The sequence below is a fragment of the Cebidichthys violaceus genome, unplaced genomic scaffold, assembly GCF_023349555.1.
Source record: "Cebidichthys violaceus isolate CVI_PGR_0920_01 unplaced genomic scaffold, fCebVio1.0.p SCAF_10, whole genome shotgun sequence".
Taxonomy (NCBI): Eukaryota; Metazoa; Chordata; class Actinopteri; order Perciformes; family Stichaeidae; genus Cebidichthys; species Cebidichthys violaceus.
In genome coordinates, this window is record NW_027176263.1 from 7,324,854 (window position 1) to 7,345,970 (window position 21,117).

At 38.0% G+C, this 21,117-nt stretch overlaps 1 protein-coding gene across 4 annotated transcripts in view; it reads left to right on the top strand.

The window, feature by feature from the left end:
• mlip (muscular LMNA-interacting protein) overlaps positions 1-19,246 on the top strand; it is a 32,905-nt gene extending 13,659 nt beyond the window's left edge. For 2 of the 4 annotated variants that reach the window (XM_068723782.1, XM_068723806.1), the window contains 8 exons: positions 209-280; positions 826-921; positions 1,000-1,083; positions 1,172-1,231; positions 3,789-3,836; positions 5,348-5,410; positions 5,526-5,651; positions 13,368-14,816. In XM_068723782.1, the coding sequence (XP_068579883.1) occupies positions 209-280; positions 826-921; positions 1,000-1,083; positions 1,172-1,231; positions 3,789-3,836; positions 5,348-5,410; positions 5,526-5,651; positions 13,368-13,559 (741 nt within the window). In that variant the 3' untranslated portion in view covers positions 13,560-14,816. Of the gene's footprint in view, positions 1-208; positions 281-825; positions 922-999; positions 1,084-1,171; positions 1,232-3,788; positions 3,837-5,347; positions 5,411-5,525; positions 5,652-13,367; positions 14,817-18,537 lie in introns of those variants that run through there. The other 2 variants (XM_068723798.1, XM_068723790.1) reach the window with 2 other exon arrangements.
• The last annotated feature ends 1,871 nt before the right edge of the window (positions 19,247-21,117 follow it).

Sequence of the window (21,117 nt, forward strand, 5' to 3'; positions counted from 1 at the left end):
GGAAAAGTCAGTCAAATGAGCCACCTGAACAGCTGTGATGGCAGGCAAACACGTCAGTATTGTTCTTTCCGTCGAGCGTCTTGAGCATGGCTGACTGTTTTGCATGATTAGTAGCCTGCGGCAGTGTGAGATTAATTGTGCCTGAAGAAATGTAAAATGTTAATTAATTCATATTAACTGTCTGCTTTTTGCTCTCTATGAACTCCAGACATACAAGATTAAATTAAGCTACAAATCGCTTGCTGCAATACCTACAAACACCCTTCTATTGGATCAGCAGGTAAGTTAATTTGTTTGACTCTAATCCCACAAACTCATATTTATCCCGTTAAACATCCAGACATATGAAGCCCTAATGGAAGTTTGATGGAGGCAATAAAGCTATTTACTTCAGCTTTTACTATGTGGAACATTATGTGATGAATGTCAAATAACAATAAACTCCTAAGGTATAAAGTTTGTATTAAAAAAGGAATATTCTTTAAAAAAAGAAGATACATCTCAGATCTCTAATCATCAGGCTTTAAAGAGAATTACATTTTGATTTGTATTTGAAAAAACTTGTTGGCAGAAATCTCATTTCATAAGGACTAAAAAAAATCAAATCAGTCAAAAAGAGGTAAAAAAAACATGGCATATTGCTGTGTTATCACTGCAGCGTTGTACACTTTGAGCTGCAGAGGAGGGAGATCTGTGAGAGTGGATGAACATAATGTGTCTGGAGGAGATGTTGCAATGTTGTCTAAGCCCACTGTGTAATCCCTCATGGACTAGCAGCAGTCATGGTCGAGAGCTCAATCTGTCCACTCTGCTTTGCATTGACAGGAAATAGATGAGCAGGTAGAGAGAGAAGAGAGTCCATGTGACAGTTTGGACAGAGGTGAAACATTTGACAGAGGTATTGCAGACACCCACGCTAAGGTATTACTGCACACATCACTGCTGGTTTTCACTGCAGAATTCATACAGCAGTCCGCTAACTTCAATCATTTTCCACAGATGTGTTCACCTGCTGAGCTCCGGCAACAGTCAGAGGAACTTTATGCAGTTATTGATGAGCTATTGGCAAATTCCATTCCAGCAGTGAGTTCAGTTATATTATTTGAAAAATAAACATGCAAATGTTGAATTGTAATATTGATTATGATTTTATATTTTTTCAACCTTTAAGAGCGAATCATCCCGGTCACAGCAGCCCTCCAGGTCATTAACTACCGACGTTGGTCTGCAGGTAAATTATGATGCTTTAACAGCACGTGACATGAATGACAAACTAACAAGAGGATTTATACCACTCTCACGTCTGTGTGTTTTTACAGAGGTTGTGCCTGACATTTCATGTATTTTTACATCAGAAAATGGTCTGGCTTACAGCCAGTGTTGCCAACTCCTCAGTAAGGAAAGTAGCTATTGGCTGTCCTAAAAGTCGCTAAATGATGTCATTGCCCAATTTGCATAATTGTAAAAAAAGTGAGTAAAAAAACACCCTAAGTACATTTGTAGTGTTAAGCCCGACGCCCCCGATTCCGGGTCCGCTGTAGCATTTACCGTCCAAAAATGACCATTTGCATGTAATTATGAAAATGAAAAAAAAAAAAAAAAAGATTTTCCAAAAAAAAATTCAAAATCTGCTTAAAACAAACAATCTAAGACATTCTTACACACTCCAAACATCATTCTACACAAATAGTGTACGCAAATAAAAGATGTATCACAAAATCACGTATTTCTAGCCATAAGTCGCTCTTCTCCGAGTTAGCATAACAAAGCTAACGGTTAGCATAGGCAACCGAAATATCAAACAGCACGAGCATTCGACACAGATTCCAGAACTACTATCAGATCGTCTCTCCGGTAAACCCTCACAATACTGTGAGCAAACAAACACCAGAAACACAATGCGTAATATCCTTCAAAATCATCCAAAGCTCCTTACCTTTTCGTTGTTCTGCTGTATATCTCCGCTTATTTCCGTCAACAATATTTCTACGTATTTCCGGTGCGTCTCTGAAATGTCCCCGCGGAGAAACAAGGGCCCAATAACAAAGGGACCGTGAGGGGGATGGGTGTGAATTCCGGCGAGGTTGTGCGCACGGTTCAGGTGACGCGCCACTGTTTTACTCCCTACTGGCTAACGCTTCTGTCTATCAAAATCACTCAATCAAAAGGGGTTTGTTAGATAGCCAGGACTCAGACGCTTCTAAGGCGGGTCCATTGACTGAAATCGACCAACCACAGGCTGAGCTAGGAGACCTGGAGTGGAAGCCAGATGAGAAAATCCCATGGATGACAGACATAAACAGGCTCAGAGAGGATCCAGGCTCTCTAAATGATGCCAAACGTCTGCATATGATAGATTGAACACTATTAGTCATAAAAGAAGTGAAATATATAATTATATACTGTATAAAATTACAATGGAACAGCTAGAACCAAATGACATTTTGGTTGACCTCGGCTGAAATCTCTGCACTCTAACCTCTCTAGCTCTTGAATGCTTCACTTTATCAAAGAAAACATTGTGCAGAGAGACTTCCAACCCATTGGGCTATGATCTGGAGAGGATAAAAGCTTTCAACTACAACATTAAAAAAAAATATCTTATCAAAATTGGATTAATTTATAGTCGGAGATAAAGAATTTCAATTTGTGCTGTATTCCATCTTAATTTTGTCTTAACCAGTAACATATATACTGATATTTACAAATTACAACACATTTCACAAGTGTCAGCTTTCTACACTATAAAAACTATTAAAATACACCTTATATTTAGACGAAAATCACTCTCTTAACTATGGGTTGCAAAAATCGAGGAGAGGCCTACAAAAAGGCTTAGGGCTTAACGGGCTAATTAGAACTACAAATGTACTTTCTTCTGTTGATTCTTTCTTTCTTTTTTTGCCATTGAAATAGATCCTCACTTCTTATGGACTCCATTGTTAATCACCGTCCTAACGGAGGCATTGTCAGTCCGTATACCCAGGAGTTTCTCTGTTCAAAAAATATATATAATATTTGGTGGGATCAGTGCATGCGTGATTAATTTGCAGTCGGACGCGGAGAGCGTCACCTCTCTGCTCTGACTGTAGCTGGGACTGCTGTGCGAGGCTGTGAGTGCTTTAGGGCGGCCCACAGTAACATCCACTGCTCAATCCACGACAGTAACTATAGAACGGTACGTGATTTCACGTCAGAGTCAAAACACCAGAAAAGTCTCCAACAACACCAGAAAAAGTCACTAGATTTGTCGCTAGTAGCTTTTGACAAAAAAAGTCACCAAGAGGGTTCGAAAAGTCGCCAGATTTAGCGAGAAAGTCGTCAAGTTGGCAACACTGTTTGTCATCTTTACGTTTGGATTTTTTTATGAATTAAACAATATATAACATGTTAATCGGTGATCTTTAGAGGTGTGGAAAGGTGGATTTTATTGCCTTTGGACAGAGCCTGGCTAGCTGTTCACAGTTTTTATGCTAAGCTAAGCTAAATGGATGCTGATTTGAATCGGTATCTTGTTTTCACATTTACCTGACATATTTTGTATCATTTGAAACTTAAATGTACTTTAAAATAAAGTTTGACCAACACTTTTCCACACAATTTGAGTTTGTAAATATTAACCCAAATGTAATAACATCTACCTACCAACCCACCTACCTACCAACAAAGAAGAAGCCTCCATCTGGTTTCCACAAAGAATAAATTTGCATGATTTTTTCCCCAATAGGTGGTTTCTGTAACTCTTCTGTTTTGTTTCAAATATTTCTCTCTTTCTTTTTTTCTTTCAGCAGAACAACTCATCATTTACAAAAACCTTGGGACGTGAAACCAAATATGTGAGTAAGAGTAGTTTTGTCGGTTGAATTAAAGGCGCAAGTTATTTTATTTGCTCCCAATAGCCGAAAGTGACAAACCAATACTGACAGTTTATTTTTCCATATTATCTTTCAGAACATTTTAGTGCCAAATTCACAGAACTCTGCTGTTATGACAAGTCAACATTTTATCATCTGTAAACATTTGTATTGTGCTTGTATTTTGAGCTACAGAGGGCCCTCAACGTTACGAAGAGAATATTTTCCATCAGGAATTTTACTGCTTAAAAATCTGTACACAGATGTTTGTGTAGTCATCTCATGATAGCAAATATTTCTCTCTCTTCTCATAAACAAATGTATTCGGCTTATAAAGTATCATTCCTAATTCACAAAACTGACATGAAGCTCGATCATTTCACACTTTTGCTTGTCTTTACATAAAACCTTCAGTACTTCAAGTGTTTTCTTTTATCAGTTCGAGAGCAGATTGCTTGAAAATGCTCATCCAAAACAAGTTTACACTCCATTCTGTGCTTGCCTGTGTCCTGATCAATCCACCTGCCCTGCCATATAGTTGCAACTAGTGGTGCAACAAAATCAAGTACATTTACTGAAGTACTGTGCTTAAGTACAATTTTGACATACTTGTACTTTACTGCTTTTTCTCCTTGTACTTTTTAATCCACTACCTTTGTTTAATACCTTGATTTACTACTTGGCATATTAAAATTAATAATACAAAATATGATTTACAAATAAATTAGGATGTATTAATATGGCTAAAGATAAGAGTTCATTGATCCCTTGGTGAAATCCACAAGCTACCCAGCAGTAAACTAAAACAATGTAAGCTCCACCTTTCCCAACTGCAACATTAAAGCCACACACACATCTATGCATTGATAGTCATAATCAATAATATAATAAACACTTTTCTGAAATGGGATATTCTGCATAATCAGTTTGTTTGTAAGTTTGCTTTTGTACTTTTACTGAAGTAACATTTTGAGAGCAGTATTTCTACACTTGGGTATTGCTACTTCAATAAAATATCTAGTATTTTAGCATTCTTCAATCACTGGATTCCCAAGCATTACTAGAGTTGGATACAAAACTGCATACAAACATTTACAGGGTTTTTTCTTGATGGTTCCTCACAATTATTGAAACGCTCGCTAGATGGTTAAGGTTAGTCATTGACCTTGAATGGTTAAGACAAAGATAAGTGATTCTCAGGAGAGTTTTCGCAAATTGGGGTTTACATTCAAGACACGACCCATCAAAGGAGAGCGAGCTGTACCCTATACCCAGATGTAACAATTAGTTGGAGTCCCCTGTGGATACACTACACAGCGTGTACAAAATGCACTTTTAATAAATACATTGTGTAGATTTCAAGAGCTCACAATCCACACTGAACATCCTTAGGTCAGCAATACACCCGCTGAGTGAGAACAGCCAGACATGCAGAGACTCGTTCCATTTTGTGAGAGACTATGTTGATATTTTCTTCTACATTGTTTACTCAGGCGTCTGTATGCAGCTTGCATCCATCTACTGGTGTGGAAAGAAAGCTCATGAATCCTAAAAAGGTACATATTCAATTATTTTTTGACCAAGTTCAGGCTACTGGATCTGCTTTAACACTAATGATGTGAAGGAAGATGGAATTAATTCTCACTCTGCTGTCAAAATGTTTCCTTCCAGACAAAGCCTGGGGTTATTCGCCCAATGACGGCAATTCCAAGACTGACAATCGAGGATGAAGAAAAATTTCATCCAAAACCTTTCCAGCTGTTTGTCGTCAAACCGACCTCGACTGACAACAAAAAGGTAGACTGGTGGAATTAGCTCATATCACAGTGCAGGAATCTGTGTCTGCGCATGTTTTCAAACCCATATATTGATCACATTAGTTTTATTTTTATTTTAAGCAGTAGCACCCACACTCCTCATGGGTTAAAAATGTAGCTGTTTAAAGACAAATGTTTCAACTGGACTCCCACTTTGACATGTTTTGACAGCAGAAGAAATTCAAATGACTAAAGAAACTTCTCAAACTACAATCCACTTATCTGCTGTCCATCCATATGCCTGGTATGTTCCAAAGATGTCTAGAATTTTGCCAAAGTATGTCTCAATACTGTATATTTGCTGACATCATGGTATCCAAGCAAGTTCCATCTGCTGAGGAGGACTACAGCTGAACTCTGTAAAAGCTAGTAAGTGAAGCTTGAGTAAAAATATTTTATTACAGATAAACTATTGCCAGTTACCTCTCTGGTGAAACAGACCTAATCATGGGTTCATGTGAATAGAAACATGCCTTTCTGTCTGTGGTACATAGTGGAGAGCTCTTTGTCCTGTCCTTCTCCGTTATTAAGTCACAATTAACTTAAACAGGTAATCAACGCCTCCTGATTAATTGAACACTGTAAAGGGAATAGGAAAGTACGTTAGGTGGACAGATTAAATTAAGTTTGAGCAATCAAAGCAATGTTTTAAAATCAATTTCCTCTACCGCACCTTCTTAGTAAACTATTTATCCTAATATACTGATTCCTATTTTTCCAAATAGCCACATGCTATTGGTGTGTAAAAATCAGATAACTAACATTCTTGTGCTTTGTATTTTAAACATTACCATTTTACCATTTACCATTCATTTGAGCTACCTTTTTTAATTACTGCAATATTCATACGATTTGGTACGCTTTCACTAATTATCTCTTACATATGAACCCCCACTCCTGCTTTTATTATTTTCAGCTTTGTAAAATGTTAATGACTTTGGGGTCTATTCCAGTTTCAAAAGCCCTATATGTAGAAAGTTTGAGTGATTATAGCGTAAATCAAATTATTGTGATGGCATACATTTTTTGTTTGTCCCAGAGTCACATTCAATTTAAGTCCAATGTCCGAAACTTACAAATCCTACACATAAAGGCATATGTTATAGCCCAACCCATACTAAATTATGGATTCGGCTATACACTTTAGAATAAACCAAGTGCATTGTTCAGTGCCTCTGTTCAGATTAAAAATGTCTCTAAGATATAACAAATAAAGATCTTCACTAAAATTATTTATGATTGATGTTGGGAAAATGGGGACAACTTCCATCTATTTAACTGAAGTCACCTCATCTCCAGGACAACATCAATAGTATGTTTAGTTTAAAGACGATGTTTTCATTCTGACTGGAAGAAATTGGAAACCTTCCATACCTTTGCCTTCAGCTGTCCATTGTAGCTGAGTAGGCCTTGCTGCCTCTTCTCCTCTTGTTTTGATTTTTCACCACATCGCTTGTCTTGTCAGTCAGCCTCAAATCCTCTGAGAGGATGATTCCTTTTATTTCATGAGCTGTCAAGGTCCTGGCAGTTTTCCAAACCTCTTCTTGTCAAACTACTTTAACTGGAGAGCTTAAGAAAATTCTGCTCAGCGTTCCATCGAAGACGTTGAAGCAGTGTAGAGTACAGAGTTTTTGATGAAACATCATTTTAAAGCGTTCAATAGAAAAAAACAACACTCAAACAACATAAAACTGCTTGGCTCCTCAGGTGAAGTACTCTTTTCTCAAAGCATGTCTTGGAAAATCACTCTTCACTACAGCTTCAATTTGCCTGCTGATGAAGAAAACAATGGTTGAAGAGCCATCGGGAGGATAAATAAATGCGTGGCAATTCATCTGCCAAGCCTTTTATCATACAATGAAAGATGCATTTGAACTGCAGAAAAAAGGACACAGGGTTCCCATATGCAGAACCCTGTGAACTAGGTGGCGCAATGGAACAACCATACAGTGACAGCTTCTTGCAGCTTTGGTGCAAGAAATGTATTTTCTCTCTGCATGTCCGATATTTACTGAGTTTACACATTAAACTGTTGTTCCACATCAATATTGTTATGAACATTTACTGCAATGCAAACATATTTATCAGGCCAGTTTTCATTTCACAGCTTCTTTTCAAACAGAAGGTGAAGTGAACCAGAAAAAGAACAATACTCAGTTTGATAGCAAATTTACATTAGCATTATTACTGAAAGCTCCTTCAATGGAATTCACAAGGTTAAGCTTCTTGTGTAATTCTGAGCTGTATGCAAAATTATAGTCTGAATGTTTTTCATTTGTTGAATATATGAAATATGATATAAAATGTCACGGTCAACAAAACAGACTCCATACAGATATACAAAGAACTGATGCGACTGTGAACACTTCAACCATAACCATGTCAGTGAGTGCACACTTTCAACAATCTTCCACACTAGAGAGATCTTGACATGTTTGATGCTAAAAACACAATTTCTCCTCTGAAAGGCTGCTATTAACCTTCAGAATGAAAATCATTCATTGTTTATGATGCAGAGAGTATTGTTAGCTTTATTTCTAAGGCCGTCTTGGTGGAATATCTAGCTTTGTAAATGGTTTGTTGTGATGTGGAGCATAATAATATGCAGTGTTGAGAACCATGAGCTGTAACATTGATATTCAGTGTGTGATGCAATCTGCTTCTTACCTTGACTGCGTGTTGACTGCCCCTTACTTTAACGGGTACGTGTACAGAATGAACAACACAACAGTTGCAACACATTCAATGCATATGACATAATATAAAATGATATACAAATTACGACTACTAACAATAACAGCAGCAATGGATATAGTAGAATAACAATGATGACAAATGCAGTAATGGTATCAGTCAGACACGTGCACAGACATTTTGGGGGGCAGGTGCTCAAACCAAAAAAAAGGGCACCCATCGCTAAAATTATTTATGAAATTAAAAATAATAATAATGCATAATAATCAAGAGTGACTTACATAATCTCTATAAAGCTGACAACACAGTACACACACATTTTTTACTAGACAGCTAGCTAGATTAGACAGCTAGCTTACATTTTCATTATGAATAAAGATGATTGGCTACATACTACATACTGATCAACATACTTTCGAAATTGTCTAAACGGCATTTATACAACATCACAAAGAAGATGCCTGCCTGTATATCTCTCCCTCTCTCTCTTCATTAAACATGACTAACGTCAGTAAACAGCTGGACAAGGCTTTGAAATCACGGATTTCGTGAGTTTTTTGTTTGTTTATTTTTTTAGGAAACGTCGGACCAGTTGTGACGTAATGTTTTCAGCGGCGCTAATGTTGTGGTTAATTTATCACCAAACAACGTCGGGGGATTGCACAAACACCGTCATTACCTGTTTGTCTGATGCTGCGGGTCAGAGAAGAAGTAGGCTGCACCCGTTTGGCCTGGCGCTCAGCACTGCATGATCACTAAGTGGGGGGGGGGGGGGGGGGGGGGTGGGCGCGCGCGCGGCGGGGGCTTGTGAGCGCCGCGGAGCATGTCGGGGCGAAATTCTCATAAGGACTCAAATAAATGCCCCGTCAGATATCAAAACACATTTGGGGGGAATTGATGACAGAGAGAGTAATTTTTATTCTTAAATACTGATGAATGAAGAAAAAAATGGGCTCCAGTAGAAGGGGCACTTTTCTCATTCAGGGCAAAAGGGCAGGTGCTTGAGCACCACTAGGGGTCTATCTGTGCACGTGCCTGGTATCAGTAATAGTAATGTGATTAATAATAATAATAATGATAGTAGCAGTGGGTGTCAGCAGGACCACGGCAGGGGGAAGGACCAGGGTCCTGATATAACCACAATCCATGGAAACCTGCGAGGAGAGAAAGCACAAAGACTCTGGGGAAGAAGCAAAGTCAGTAATGTGCATTAACGGGACATGAATTCATACAGATGGAGAGAGAGAAGAGGAGAGTGGAGCTCACTGTATCCTAGGAAGTCCCCCGGCAGTCCAGGCCTATAGCAGCATATCTAGGGGCTGGTCCAAGGCAAACCTGAGCCCTGACCATAAGCGTTATCGAAAAGGAAAGTCTTAAGCCTACTCTTAAATGTGGTGAGTGTGTCTGCGCCCCTGGACTGAAACTGGAAGCTTGTTCCACAGAAGAGGAGCTTGATAACTGAAAGCTCTGGCTCCCATCCTACTTTTTAAGACTCTAGGAACCACAAGTTACCCCACATTCAGGGATGCAGATATTGATATTGTGGCATAGTTCCACATAAGGAGAAACAGTCTAATTGAGAGTAGATGAGAAGGTCGATACCCATCTCATGTTTGTATAGTGAATATGAAGCTACAGCCAGCAGCCAGTTAGCTTAGCTTAGCATAGCATAAAGACAGTACACGGGGAAACAGCTAGCCTGGCTCTCTGCTGGTACAAAGTGTAAAACTGAGACATTGATAATGACATAGTGGTTTTCAGGCAGCCGGTGGAGACTCTAGGAAGTGACTGTTCCCAGTCTAGAAAACATCTAGCGCATAACTCTCTGTACAACAGTGGTTCTCATCTGGTCTGGCTGCGGGACCCACGATCAACACTTAATGACAAGCCACGACCTAAATATTCAACTTCTCAAATGTATTTAATGAAAAGATGGTGCAGTTTGAACCTGAGCTGAAGATGTCCTCTGCAGTCGTAGTAGTAGGGAGCTCTCTTGTTCCTGTCAGTCCCCGTCCCACATGTTTCACGTAAACCAGTAAAACTGCTTTGTTTGTTTTGTCTGTAGATTCGTCCATTTGTAATGCAAAATGACCGCTTGCCTTAATTTGAGCTGTGGTCTGTTGTTTGATGTCATCTGACATGTCTTCAATTCTCCTACTTATAGTGTCATTTGACAGAGGTATAGTTTTCAGTTTATACGCTGCGGATTGATCCAACAAACGCCGCTTCAGTTTTGACGGCTTCATGCTTTCTTGTGCCAGAACCTCGCTGCACAAAACACAATGAGGTTTTTGTCCTCTTTTGACCTCAATGTCAGACAATCCATATCTCATGTAGTCGGTGTCTTACTTGCGTTTCGCTCAATTAGCATATGAAAACAAACTTTGTGGGTGTTCTTCGATACCGTGAAATGGCAGGTGTGTATTAGCATTACAAGGCATTGACGCCAAATACTGTTAAAGAGTGTGAATAACTCCGCTGCATAAAAAATCCCCTTCAAAATAAAAGCACTTTTTTTTTTCAGACAAAGGTCTGCGACCCACTGAAAACGGTGGGCAGTTGAGAATCACTGCTGTAAAACCACAACGTGTTGTACAAATTTAACAAATAAGATAAGAATTTGAATGTGTTGAATGTTATAATAACTGAGTGATTGATACATGTCATGGTCATACAGTTATGTCCTCTCTTTAGACTCTGTTTAATCACAGCAGCTGATAAGATAAGATAAGATAAAACTTTGTTTTTTACATGAAATTGTGGCTTATATCGCTTGCTCCAAACAAAAAAACAGAATAACATAAAACATCTGGGGAAAAACTGGGTATGTTTTCCAGTCTTTGGTAGAATTAAAGCTGCATGAGGATGGGGGGTGCTTCTGAGCACACATTCATCAATGATTAAGATCAATAACAAGAAATATGGATATTGATTGTGTGACCAGCCAAGACAAATTGCTCAACAAAGGGTTTAAGTGTCTGAATTTGATCAATGTCAGTAGACATTTACAATCATAATCCTGTTGACATAAGTAATTGAATATGCAATCTGCATGATGTGACAGCCCATTCACTCGCTCTGTTGTTCATTCAGGCCTTTTGCTGTTGTCATTGGTTACACTGATTTCTCTGTTCCCTGTCTCTTTCCTGTCCTGGTTTCTTTTAAAATCCTAGTTGTGCCAGCATCTCAATCCTCATTTCACAGTGTATGTATATTTCAAATGTCAGCCATATGTGTCTTCTGGGTTTAGTTTGTCCTATGGAGCCGTTTTATTACGATCTCTGCAGACCTTTTCTGGTTGAGATATGACTTGCACCTCAAGTGAAAAAAATACAAGAAAAGACCAACTCATCACAACTCAACAATTACATTGTAAGTATAATTCTACAAGACAGTTACTGAAGACAGAGAAGGAAAGGAGATAGGATCAGTCAATTCATTTGAGAAAGACCGAATAAAAAAGCCCCTGCATGGAGAGATGACACAAATTTGAATTACGAAAAGAAACACCTGAAAGTAAAACTGCAGCTATACTTTTATTGTTTCTTTCTTTTGACTTTGTACAGCAGCATATATTTTGCTTTATGTTTCCATTGTTGATCACAGGTCAGCTGTCTTTGGTCTGGGGTCATTTGACAGACAAAATAAAAAGACCTATAAATAGATGCGTTGAAGTGGTTCAATGCAGGAAATGTATGTGAGAGTAAGGGCATTTGCAGCTTTTGTGAACATATCAAATTTCATTGAGATTTGCATGTACCGGTGTCATTAAGAGTTTTCATCCAGACCTTTTATTCATCTTCTCCCTCTGAACATACAGTAACTGTTACCATGAGTTGTGTGTCCACATTTCTTATTCATCTGTTATGTTAGTTGACTGTTGTATTTGGGATGGCTGTGTGTGTGTTCTTCATTATTTGTTCTTCATTGTAATAGATAGATAAATTCTTAAAGGCACCGTGTGGAGATTTTGACCACAAGCAGTGCTATAGAGCAATGTGAACAATGAGTGGGTCCCTGTTTTGTCTGACTTTAACACAGATCTGTCAAATGTGCAGAGGAAAAGTGAACCATTTTGTTGAGCCTCAAAACAGAACATTGCACTGTGTTTGATCAATGGCCATATTCACCACCAGTATCCTGATCCACCTTAATGCTGCAGTAGGCTTGTGGCATGCTCTGTGAAATACCAACTAGTGACATCTAATCCAAAAATATTAGACCAGTAAAGACATAAAGTTAAAACTTAAAACAGTTTCTCTGCTGCCCTGTGTAACTGAGCTATGTACCTCCTCCACATTTGTACAAATCCTGTCTTTAGCTTTAATCTTTTCCATAATGTAGAGCCTAACCAACGTTTGCAAATTTCTCTCTGTCAGCTTTACAGCACAGTGGCAAATAATCTCATGCCGATTCCTGTATCATTAGCCACTGCACCCCTGCAGTGCCACTGAATCCAGAAATAGAACACATTTACTTTGTGAGACAGAGTGACAATCATTGTGATGTTCATTTCAAGGCTGTGAGATGACACAAATAACATTAAAATGTAGGCCTCATTAGGATAACATCAGATGGACTGGTTTGAACATTAGGTCATAGTTATAATAGTATTTTTAGCGTGGATGGATGGGCATATGCAACATTTGACATTAAAGATCACAGTTCTTGTCTTTGATCTTTCAGCCAATATGGAAGACAACACATCAGTTTGGAGCATCACAATTATGTTGATAAGCCAAAAGGCCAACCAAAATTTGAATAATAAATAGAGCAAATATAGAGCAGGTGATTGATGTCACCATGTAATCCAGAAAGATAATTGTCAATTATAATCAAATACACAATGAATATGCATCCCAGTGCAAACCTCAAGCAGCTGCAGCAATATCCAATTTCAAGCAATTTCACAATTTGGAAATTGCTGGTGCTGTTTTTTTCCTTCTGGTCTCTCTTACTCATAATGCATTAACCTAAACCAATGTGTCCATTTTTATTTCAGGTGGAAAGTATGAGTCTTGAAGAGTCAAGAGAAGATTGCTACACAAGTTCAAAAAGGCAAAAGTTTGGAGAAGAGAGGAAGCCTGAGAGAAGAGGTCCACTTTCAGTATTTGATCTGCAGATAACGGAGCCTGACGACCAGACAAATACCTCTTTCAGTCCAACTGAAGGGCGGATGGAAGCTTTATTATGATTCATATTTAAAGTATTAACACCAAAGTATTAACTCTTTACCCTACATTATTTTATTTAATAATGAACTACTAAAACAAAATTAGTAAGTGACACTTTGCTAAGCCTCAACCCTTGCTGCTACTTTGCAAGCTGCTAGAGCTACCATGGAGCCCACACTATCACTAACCTGCACTCCCTGAAAAAGTGATTTCAGAGAGAAGCAGACAGAAAGGAAAACAATGTGCGTTTGAAGGATATATCCAGTAGGGCAAGCTGATTCAGCAGCGACAACAGGTTGAAAAGATAAAAGATGGTAAACCACCACATCACCTGGCAATCAAGACAAAAGACAATGAAATTAAGGAACCACACTGTTCCTTTAAAGATGGGTAGGTCTTTACTCACTATTAAAATATTTTTTTCAAAAGCAGCATGTGTGTACATTCGGTTTACTTTCACTAACTAGCGTTGCATAGAACTCCTTACCTACTCTGCTATTGTTAACTCCACATGTTTTTACACAGAAATTTAACAATTTGAAAATCTCCTTCCTTTCTGGGTAACTACAAAGTATCACTTTTGCACAATGTTTAACCATGGCTAGCACCAAATCCACAAAACGAGCCTGAAAATGAAGAAAATATAAAAACATTTCATGAGAGTCTATGGAGCAGAGCCGTATAGTTGTCGGGCCCTTGTCGGAGCTGGCCGATGCTACGCTATCAGTCTGCATTTGACGGTCAGGATTTAGCGAAGGGTCAATTGCACCTGAATTAGCGAGTTCATTAAAATGAACAAAAACTGACCTTTCTCTAAGCCCCACCCCCTTAGTTAATGTTGATACGGCACATTTACAGTTTGCAATGATAAGTGGTGGCAGATTCACCCCTTGAAATTATTTTTGGAACAATTAGTCCTTAGTTAAGATACTGAAATGTAAGTCGCTGCCATTCTGCTAAATGACCATAATGTAATGTAATATATGTAGTTACACACAGAGGTAGACACATTTGGTATGTGGAGAAATCCAGTGCTTGACATGCCTAGTTACTGTTTCTAAGCAATGATTAGAACGTTATTGTGGGAAGATGGGTTTAGCAAACAGTCAACTGGTGCAAAATATCCAACAGCAAAGAGATTTGCGATATGGCACATACAACATAAAAGTAATCCAAATCATGTTACTAATTCATCTCTAAGGAAAATATTATTTTAATATTGTCATGATTTGTGGAAAAGCTGTAATATTTAATAAAGGACATTCATATTTTCCCTATGCTCTTGAGTTTTACATCTGTCTGTTATTTGTAAATTTCCATATCAGTAAAGAAAATGACAAGCTAATGATGATAAAAGGTATGATGATGCTTGATGATATATGGGTATATATATATATATATATATATATATATATATATATATATATATATATATATATATATATATATACATATATATAGCTATGCAGGCATTTCATTCATGGGTTGGATGATCCTTCATGTTCTCATTTGCAGAGCAGGAGTGCTACAACACAAGACAAGGCAAGTTTATACATAAAGCACATTTCAGCAACAACCAAGTAGGCAATTCAAAGCTCTTTGGATGAAACATTAAAACCGTGGAGACAAAGTACAAAAGAAACCCATTATAAAAGATAAAAAAGATGGAATAAAACATATATAATGCATAAAATAAGATAGAAACCCATCAAATAATAATAATACATATTGAAATCAGTCTACTCTATTCTTTTCTACATCAGTGGTGGAGATTTGAATTTTTTCATTATTTATTGGATTTAGTTTATTTGTACTAATAGTAACCTGATACCTGCAATACACCTCAAAGCAATATGACAATTAAAATGTATATTTATTATTAAACTACAGCTTTAGAGGCTTTTAATTACTGAGTTGTCATAGGCAGAAAGTTACTTTTACTTAAGGTAATATATAATGGTATGTTGGCACAGTTCAGGCTATCACATTGATTAAGAAACTTTACAAAAACAATGAAGGTGGTACAGTAAAGCAAAATGTGTGAGGAGCAAAGTGCAACACCTGTTGGTGTCAATGCTGTGATTGACATTTGATGTCTCTGTGATGATCATTTCCGACTAATATTGGCTTTAGTCCCCTGGAACCCTCTAAAAGATTACGCAGATAGCTAACGGATGGATGTTCTCACACCTGATTAGAAATCTTCAAAGAAAAACCTCAACCTCAAAAGGGCTCTTGAAGAAAGGGGAGTTAGTGCAGTGCAGATGATTGATGCACTCACAGCCTCCACTGCACTGTGGACTTCACAGCATAAAAGTCTGACAGCAAATGTGTGCCCGCAATCAAAGTCAAGAATGTTGAAGCGTTATAAAAATAGTTTGAATAGCAGCTAACTAATGGCCTTGACCTTAAATTCAACAGCTTAGAGATCTGTCATTTTGTTGTTGGACATGTAAGCTTCTTAATCTGTGAGGTACATTTAAAGCATGGTTCATTTCAGAGAAGATTAAGTCTAGGTCTGGTTTTGGTGTACTTCTCAATGGGAAAAAAATATAATAATCGGGATCGCTTTTGCAAGCGGAAAGATTCAGGATTTATTGGTCAAATAGGATTTGAGCTCTGGTTTATTTGACATAAAGCATGCCTTCTGTTTTGCGCTCGGCAAACAGCAAGTTACTGAATCAAGAACTGATGGATGTGTATTTAGATCACTGCTGGCTGCATAAGAGACAGTTTAACTCTGGTGTGGAAATAGAGAATAACTGTGATTGCAACTGTAAACAAGGATACAAGCTGTTCCTCTTCCCTCCATAAAAGCTACAGTCCTCCTCGTGGGTGTCCAGATAACAGCAAAGGATCTGTCACTAACCAAATCTTAGACTTTCCAAGACAGCAATATTTAGATATTGGTATCTGACATTTCACTCCTTTTTTGCCTTCTTACTTACACCCTGTGACCACATCACAGTGCGCATCAAAGTACATAAATAATTAGTAACTGCAGCTGTTTTTCGCAGCATGACAGGACGACTTCTTGAAAGAGGTGTTATTCTGACACACAATTATTCTGAAGCACACTGAGTCTCCGTTGTAGGGCTCTCAGCAGGGTTTTATGCTGCTCTCTCCTGTTTGTCAGATCAACTTTGAATTTCAATTTATTTTCCCCTCTAACTCTAGTTCAGCTGTAACAAAGTCTGTCTGTGGACAATGTTCAAATTGTATTATTTTATTTTATAACTCAGAGTTCTCACTTAATTTAATTCAATTAAATTAAATTAAATTTATTTTGAATAGCCCGAAATCAAAAATCACAAATTTGCCTCAGAGGGCTTTACAATTTGTACACATGCGACATCCTCTGTCCCGGGACCCTCACATCGGAACAGGAAAAACTCCCCCATTAAAAACCTTTAACAGGGAGAAAAAAAAGGAAGAAACCTTAGAGAGAGCAGCAGAGGAGGGATCCCTCTCCCAGGATGGGCAGAAGTGTGATAGATGTCATGTGTACAGAATGAACAACATAACAGAGTTACAACACATTCAATACATATGACAGAACCACGGCAGGAGGCAGGACTATGCTCCAGGTATAACCAGGATCCAAACCTGCAAGGCGAGAAAGCACAAAGACTCCGGTGAAGAAGCTAAGTCAGTCATATGTGTTAATGGTATCGGTAATAGAAATAGTAATGTGAGTAATAATTTAAATTTAAAAAATGCCATTATCAACAGATTAAATCAATATGACTCATCAGCACATAAGCAAAAGACACGACAAGAAGAAAATTGACAAATTCAAGGTTGACATTATACTTTTATTTAATGTCAGATCTGGATCAATCCATGCTTTTGGAACAAGCTTGAACATGATATACTGAAAATAAAATGGATACTTCTCTTGGGGGAAAAAAGGATTTATACATCCGAGTTGTACATATTTACATCAACACCAGGACAGGGAATCGGCTTTTTCTTGAAGTTGTTCTCAGAAAATGGTATAAAGAGCATTAAAACTGACCATTCAAGTAAAATCATTCCCACTAGATATATTCTGCATATCATGCAACCATCACTTAAACTGAATTCTGTGTGTCTCCCTTTCTGACACACATTTGTTCATGTGTGTTTGATGCCAATAGGAGTCCTGTTTTGGGACCAGAACAAATCAAATACTCTCCACCAGTAGGCACTAGGGGACTCTGGTATTTCTCAAAGTCTTAACTGATTTCTGTCTTTGTCAGACTGAGTTTAACAGAGTGGGGAATAAGGGCTAAAGATTACAACATATATCGCGAGAGTCAAATAAATGTGAAAATGATTAAACATGTAATATTTCAATATTGATATGTGACACAGTGGTTGTGGATTATAATGCACTTTGATATACTGCTCTCATCTGTATACACAGAGCTTTATGAGCAGGAGAGAGTCATAAAGAACCCCTGCACTCCAGTTCACCCATGGTTGAGTCAGCCTGACACCCCCTCTGATCCCTGGTGATGAGCTCCAAGAGCGTAGGCTTGGTTTCAACATTTGCAGGGACACATATTAAGTGGGAGGTCTCTGGGTCCTCCAGTAGAACATTTTGATCATAAAAACACTTAATTTCTTGCACTCTGGTGAATTGTTCTTCATCAATTTATGGTGGAAATGTACTTATTATTTAAAGGAAAACCCAAAAGGTGACATTACAAAATATAAAAAAATACATGAAGTAAGGCTCTCTGGCATTCTGTATTGCTCTCAAATATTTATTCTCCAGTAGATGACCTTTTCTAATTGAATGGTATTTCTGCTGAGTCAACGCATGTAGATGATTTAGTCTTCCCCCCTCGTTTGTGTCTTTAACCTCTTTAATGTGCACGTGGCACCTATTCACATGTCCCTACCGTATGCAAACCTGTTCTCACAGCAAAGCTGACTCTCTGAAGACTGACAACACCAAAGGTGAAGAACTAAAATGCATAACGAGATGAATTACTTTTTTTTTTGCTGCAGACTGCAGGGCCACAGCTGATGGAGCTGAGATCACTTGGTTTGAAGTACTCTCAGCAAATGTGAACCCACAGGCGTCACAAGCATCCCACCATCTGTGCCAGCCAGCTGACTCACAAGCATGAACGATGGGCAACAGTCGACGACCCGCTCCTCCAATTTGTGAGAAAATCTGAGGAAGGAAGCCAAAACAACAAAACAAGAAGATCTTCTCTTGGATCGCCTCGAGCCAGAAACCTTTTGAGGAACATGATGCTTTAAAAAAAAAATCTGGAATGTTGGTGTAGTTTTTATTTTTTTATTTGCTTAAATATTTATAAAAGTGAATGTTTGACAATACAAAAATTACCAATTGTTCTTTTAGGGTGACAGAAAAATGTTAAAACTTTTCCTTGAATACAGAAATCATTGTTTATTAGTGAAATAATTCCAGAATATGTGTGTGTTCTTGTGTGTGTTGTCTGCAGTAGGCTTCCTAACATCCCACATGGCATTTCATTTAAACCTTGTTCTATTTGTATTTGTTGTCCTCCATCTCTGTTTGGATGAAGGAATGTTTTGTTTTGAACAGAAGGCACAGCAGCAATTTCTTTCTGGAGGTTGAAGACACAGTGGGAAATCTTGTGCTTATAGTCTCTCATTTATGTGGGTGCTCAGTCAGGCAATACTGTAAATCTCTGCAGGTAAATGCATTGGAACAATAAAGGGATTAGACTGCTCTTGGGAAGTTTTTTTTGTGAAAACTTTTAACATGAATTTTTAAAACACCAAATACCTGCAAAACTAATGAACTTTCCATCAGCCTTAGTTGTACTTTATGTTTAGTGCTTATTAGCAAATGTTTGCATGCTAACACACTAAACATGAAAAACACTTTGGACAGGTCACCAGACTATCACAGGGCTGACATATAGCGAGAGACAACCATTCACACTCACATCGGGCAATTTAGAGTCATCAGTTACCCTAAACCTAAGCTGCATGCCTTTGGACTGTGGGAGGAAGCCACGCTGCCATGAGGAGAAAAACTCCACACAGAAAACCTGTCTAGCCCGGGAATGGAACCCGGAACTATATTGCTGTGCAGCGACAGTGCTAGCCACCACACCACCGTGCAGCCCCATTTATCATTATTTTCTGCAATAATCCAAATCCCCAAATCCCATTGGCTTTTTTGGTAACCAGTGCGATGCTAATTTCCAGGGTTGGCCTAAAAAAATATGTCATCCCTTCACCACTCTATGACAAGCAAAGGCTGATAGAAATGCTATTAGTTTGACAGGTGTTTACTCATAAACCAAAGTAATGGACACATTGAAATGTCAACCTGCTGGTGATGCCCTGTGAAAAATGAAGGGGGCACTAAAGTCAGTACAATACATCCTGTGGGGGACATGCATGTCTGTAACAAATTACATAGCTATGGATCAACAGTTGTTGAGACATGTCATTCCATTTTCATAATCCAGAAATTTAAATCTCATTGTGGGACTAGAGGGAAAGTCACAGGATCAAGTTAATATGATTCATCCTCTTAGCAGCATGGATCAAGAAAACATCTGTTAAATAACAGTAAAGTGCATTTACTGTAATTCTACGGTACTCATACTGTGAAATGACTTAAAAGCCTTTTACTCTAAAAGTAGAATATAGTACATTCACAGTATATTACAGTAAAATGAATGCAGTATTTTTCTGTGATTATTTACAGTAACATTCTGGTTAGGGGGTTAGATTACTTTGAATTCTCTGAGTTTACTGTGAACAGGCAAAATTGATAATACAATAACTTTAGCAGTTTAGAATATCTAAAATATCAATTTGCAATGCAATTAAAATTAGAACTTTATTGTTATATTGGCTACAGACATCTGCATTATTATGGAAATTATGCAACATAAGCAATACACAACTTAGAAAGGATATAAATCAAACACACTTTGATTTAACAAGGCAGTGTCAACATAAACACTACTGTAAAAAAAACAACACTTGGACGACCCAGCGAAACAAGCCAAAGAGATTTTGGGTAGCAAAATAAAACTGCCAAATAGTGTCTGTCTGAAACAATGGTAATAAATTCTAATTCTTAAATTGCATGTCATCAACTGCCCCTTACTTGAAACTTGAAATCACCTGAGACATAAGTTGTAACTCCTTCCAAATTATTGTTACAGGTGACTTATCTTACCAAACTCGGTTTTGGTATAATGGTGCAGAGTAGAGAAGTAGATTGAAATTTCACTTCTAACCAAAGCCTGATTGAACAGCTACTGTAACAAATGTATTTGGCCTGGAAAAGTGTGAAGCCAATGATTTAACATCATTCTCTCTCCCTCTCGCTTGCCCACAGGAGAGACTGGTTACTGTACAAGGGATTTAGTGCAACAGCGCAATAAATTGATCCATCTGCTGCTCTATTAGCCTATCCATCATAACCAAGTAACTCCTCCACTGACAGTAAATGCTGAGCCATAGCAGGTCCTGATTCTGAGAGCCCCACACCGGCCTTATATTCCTTGTGAGATAGTTGATTAACCTCCTCCTTTACCATAGCATCACAATGTTGCAATAAAACTCTCA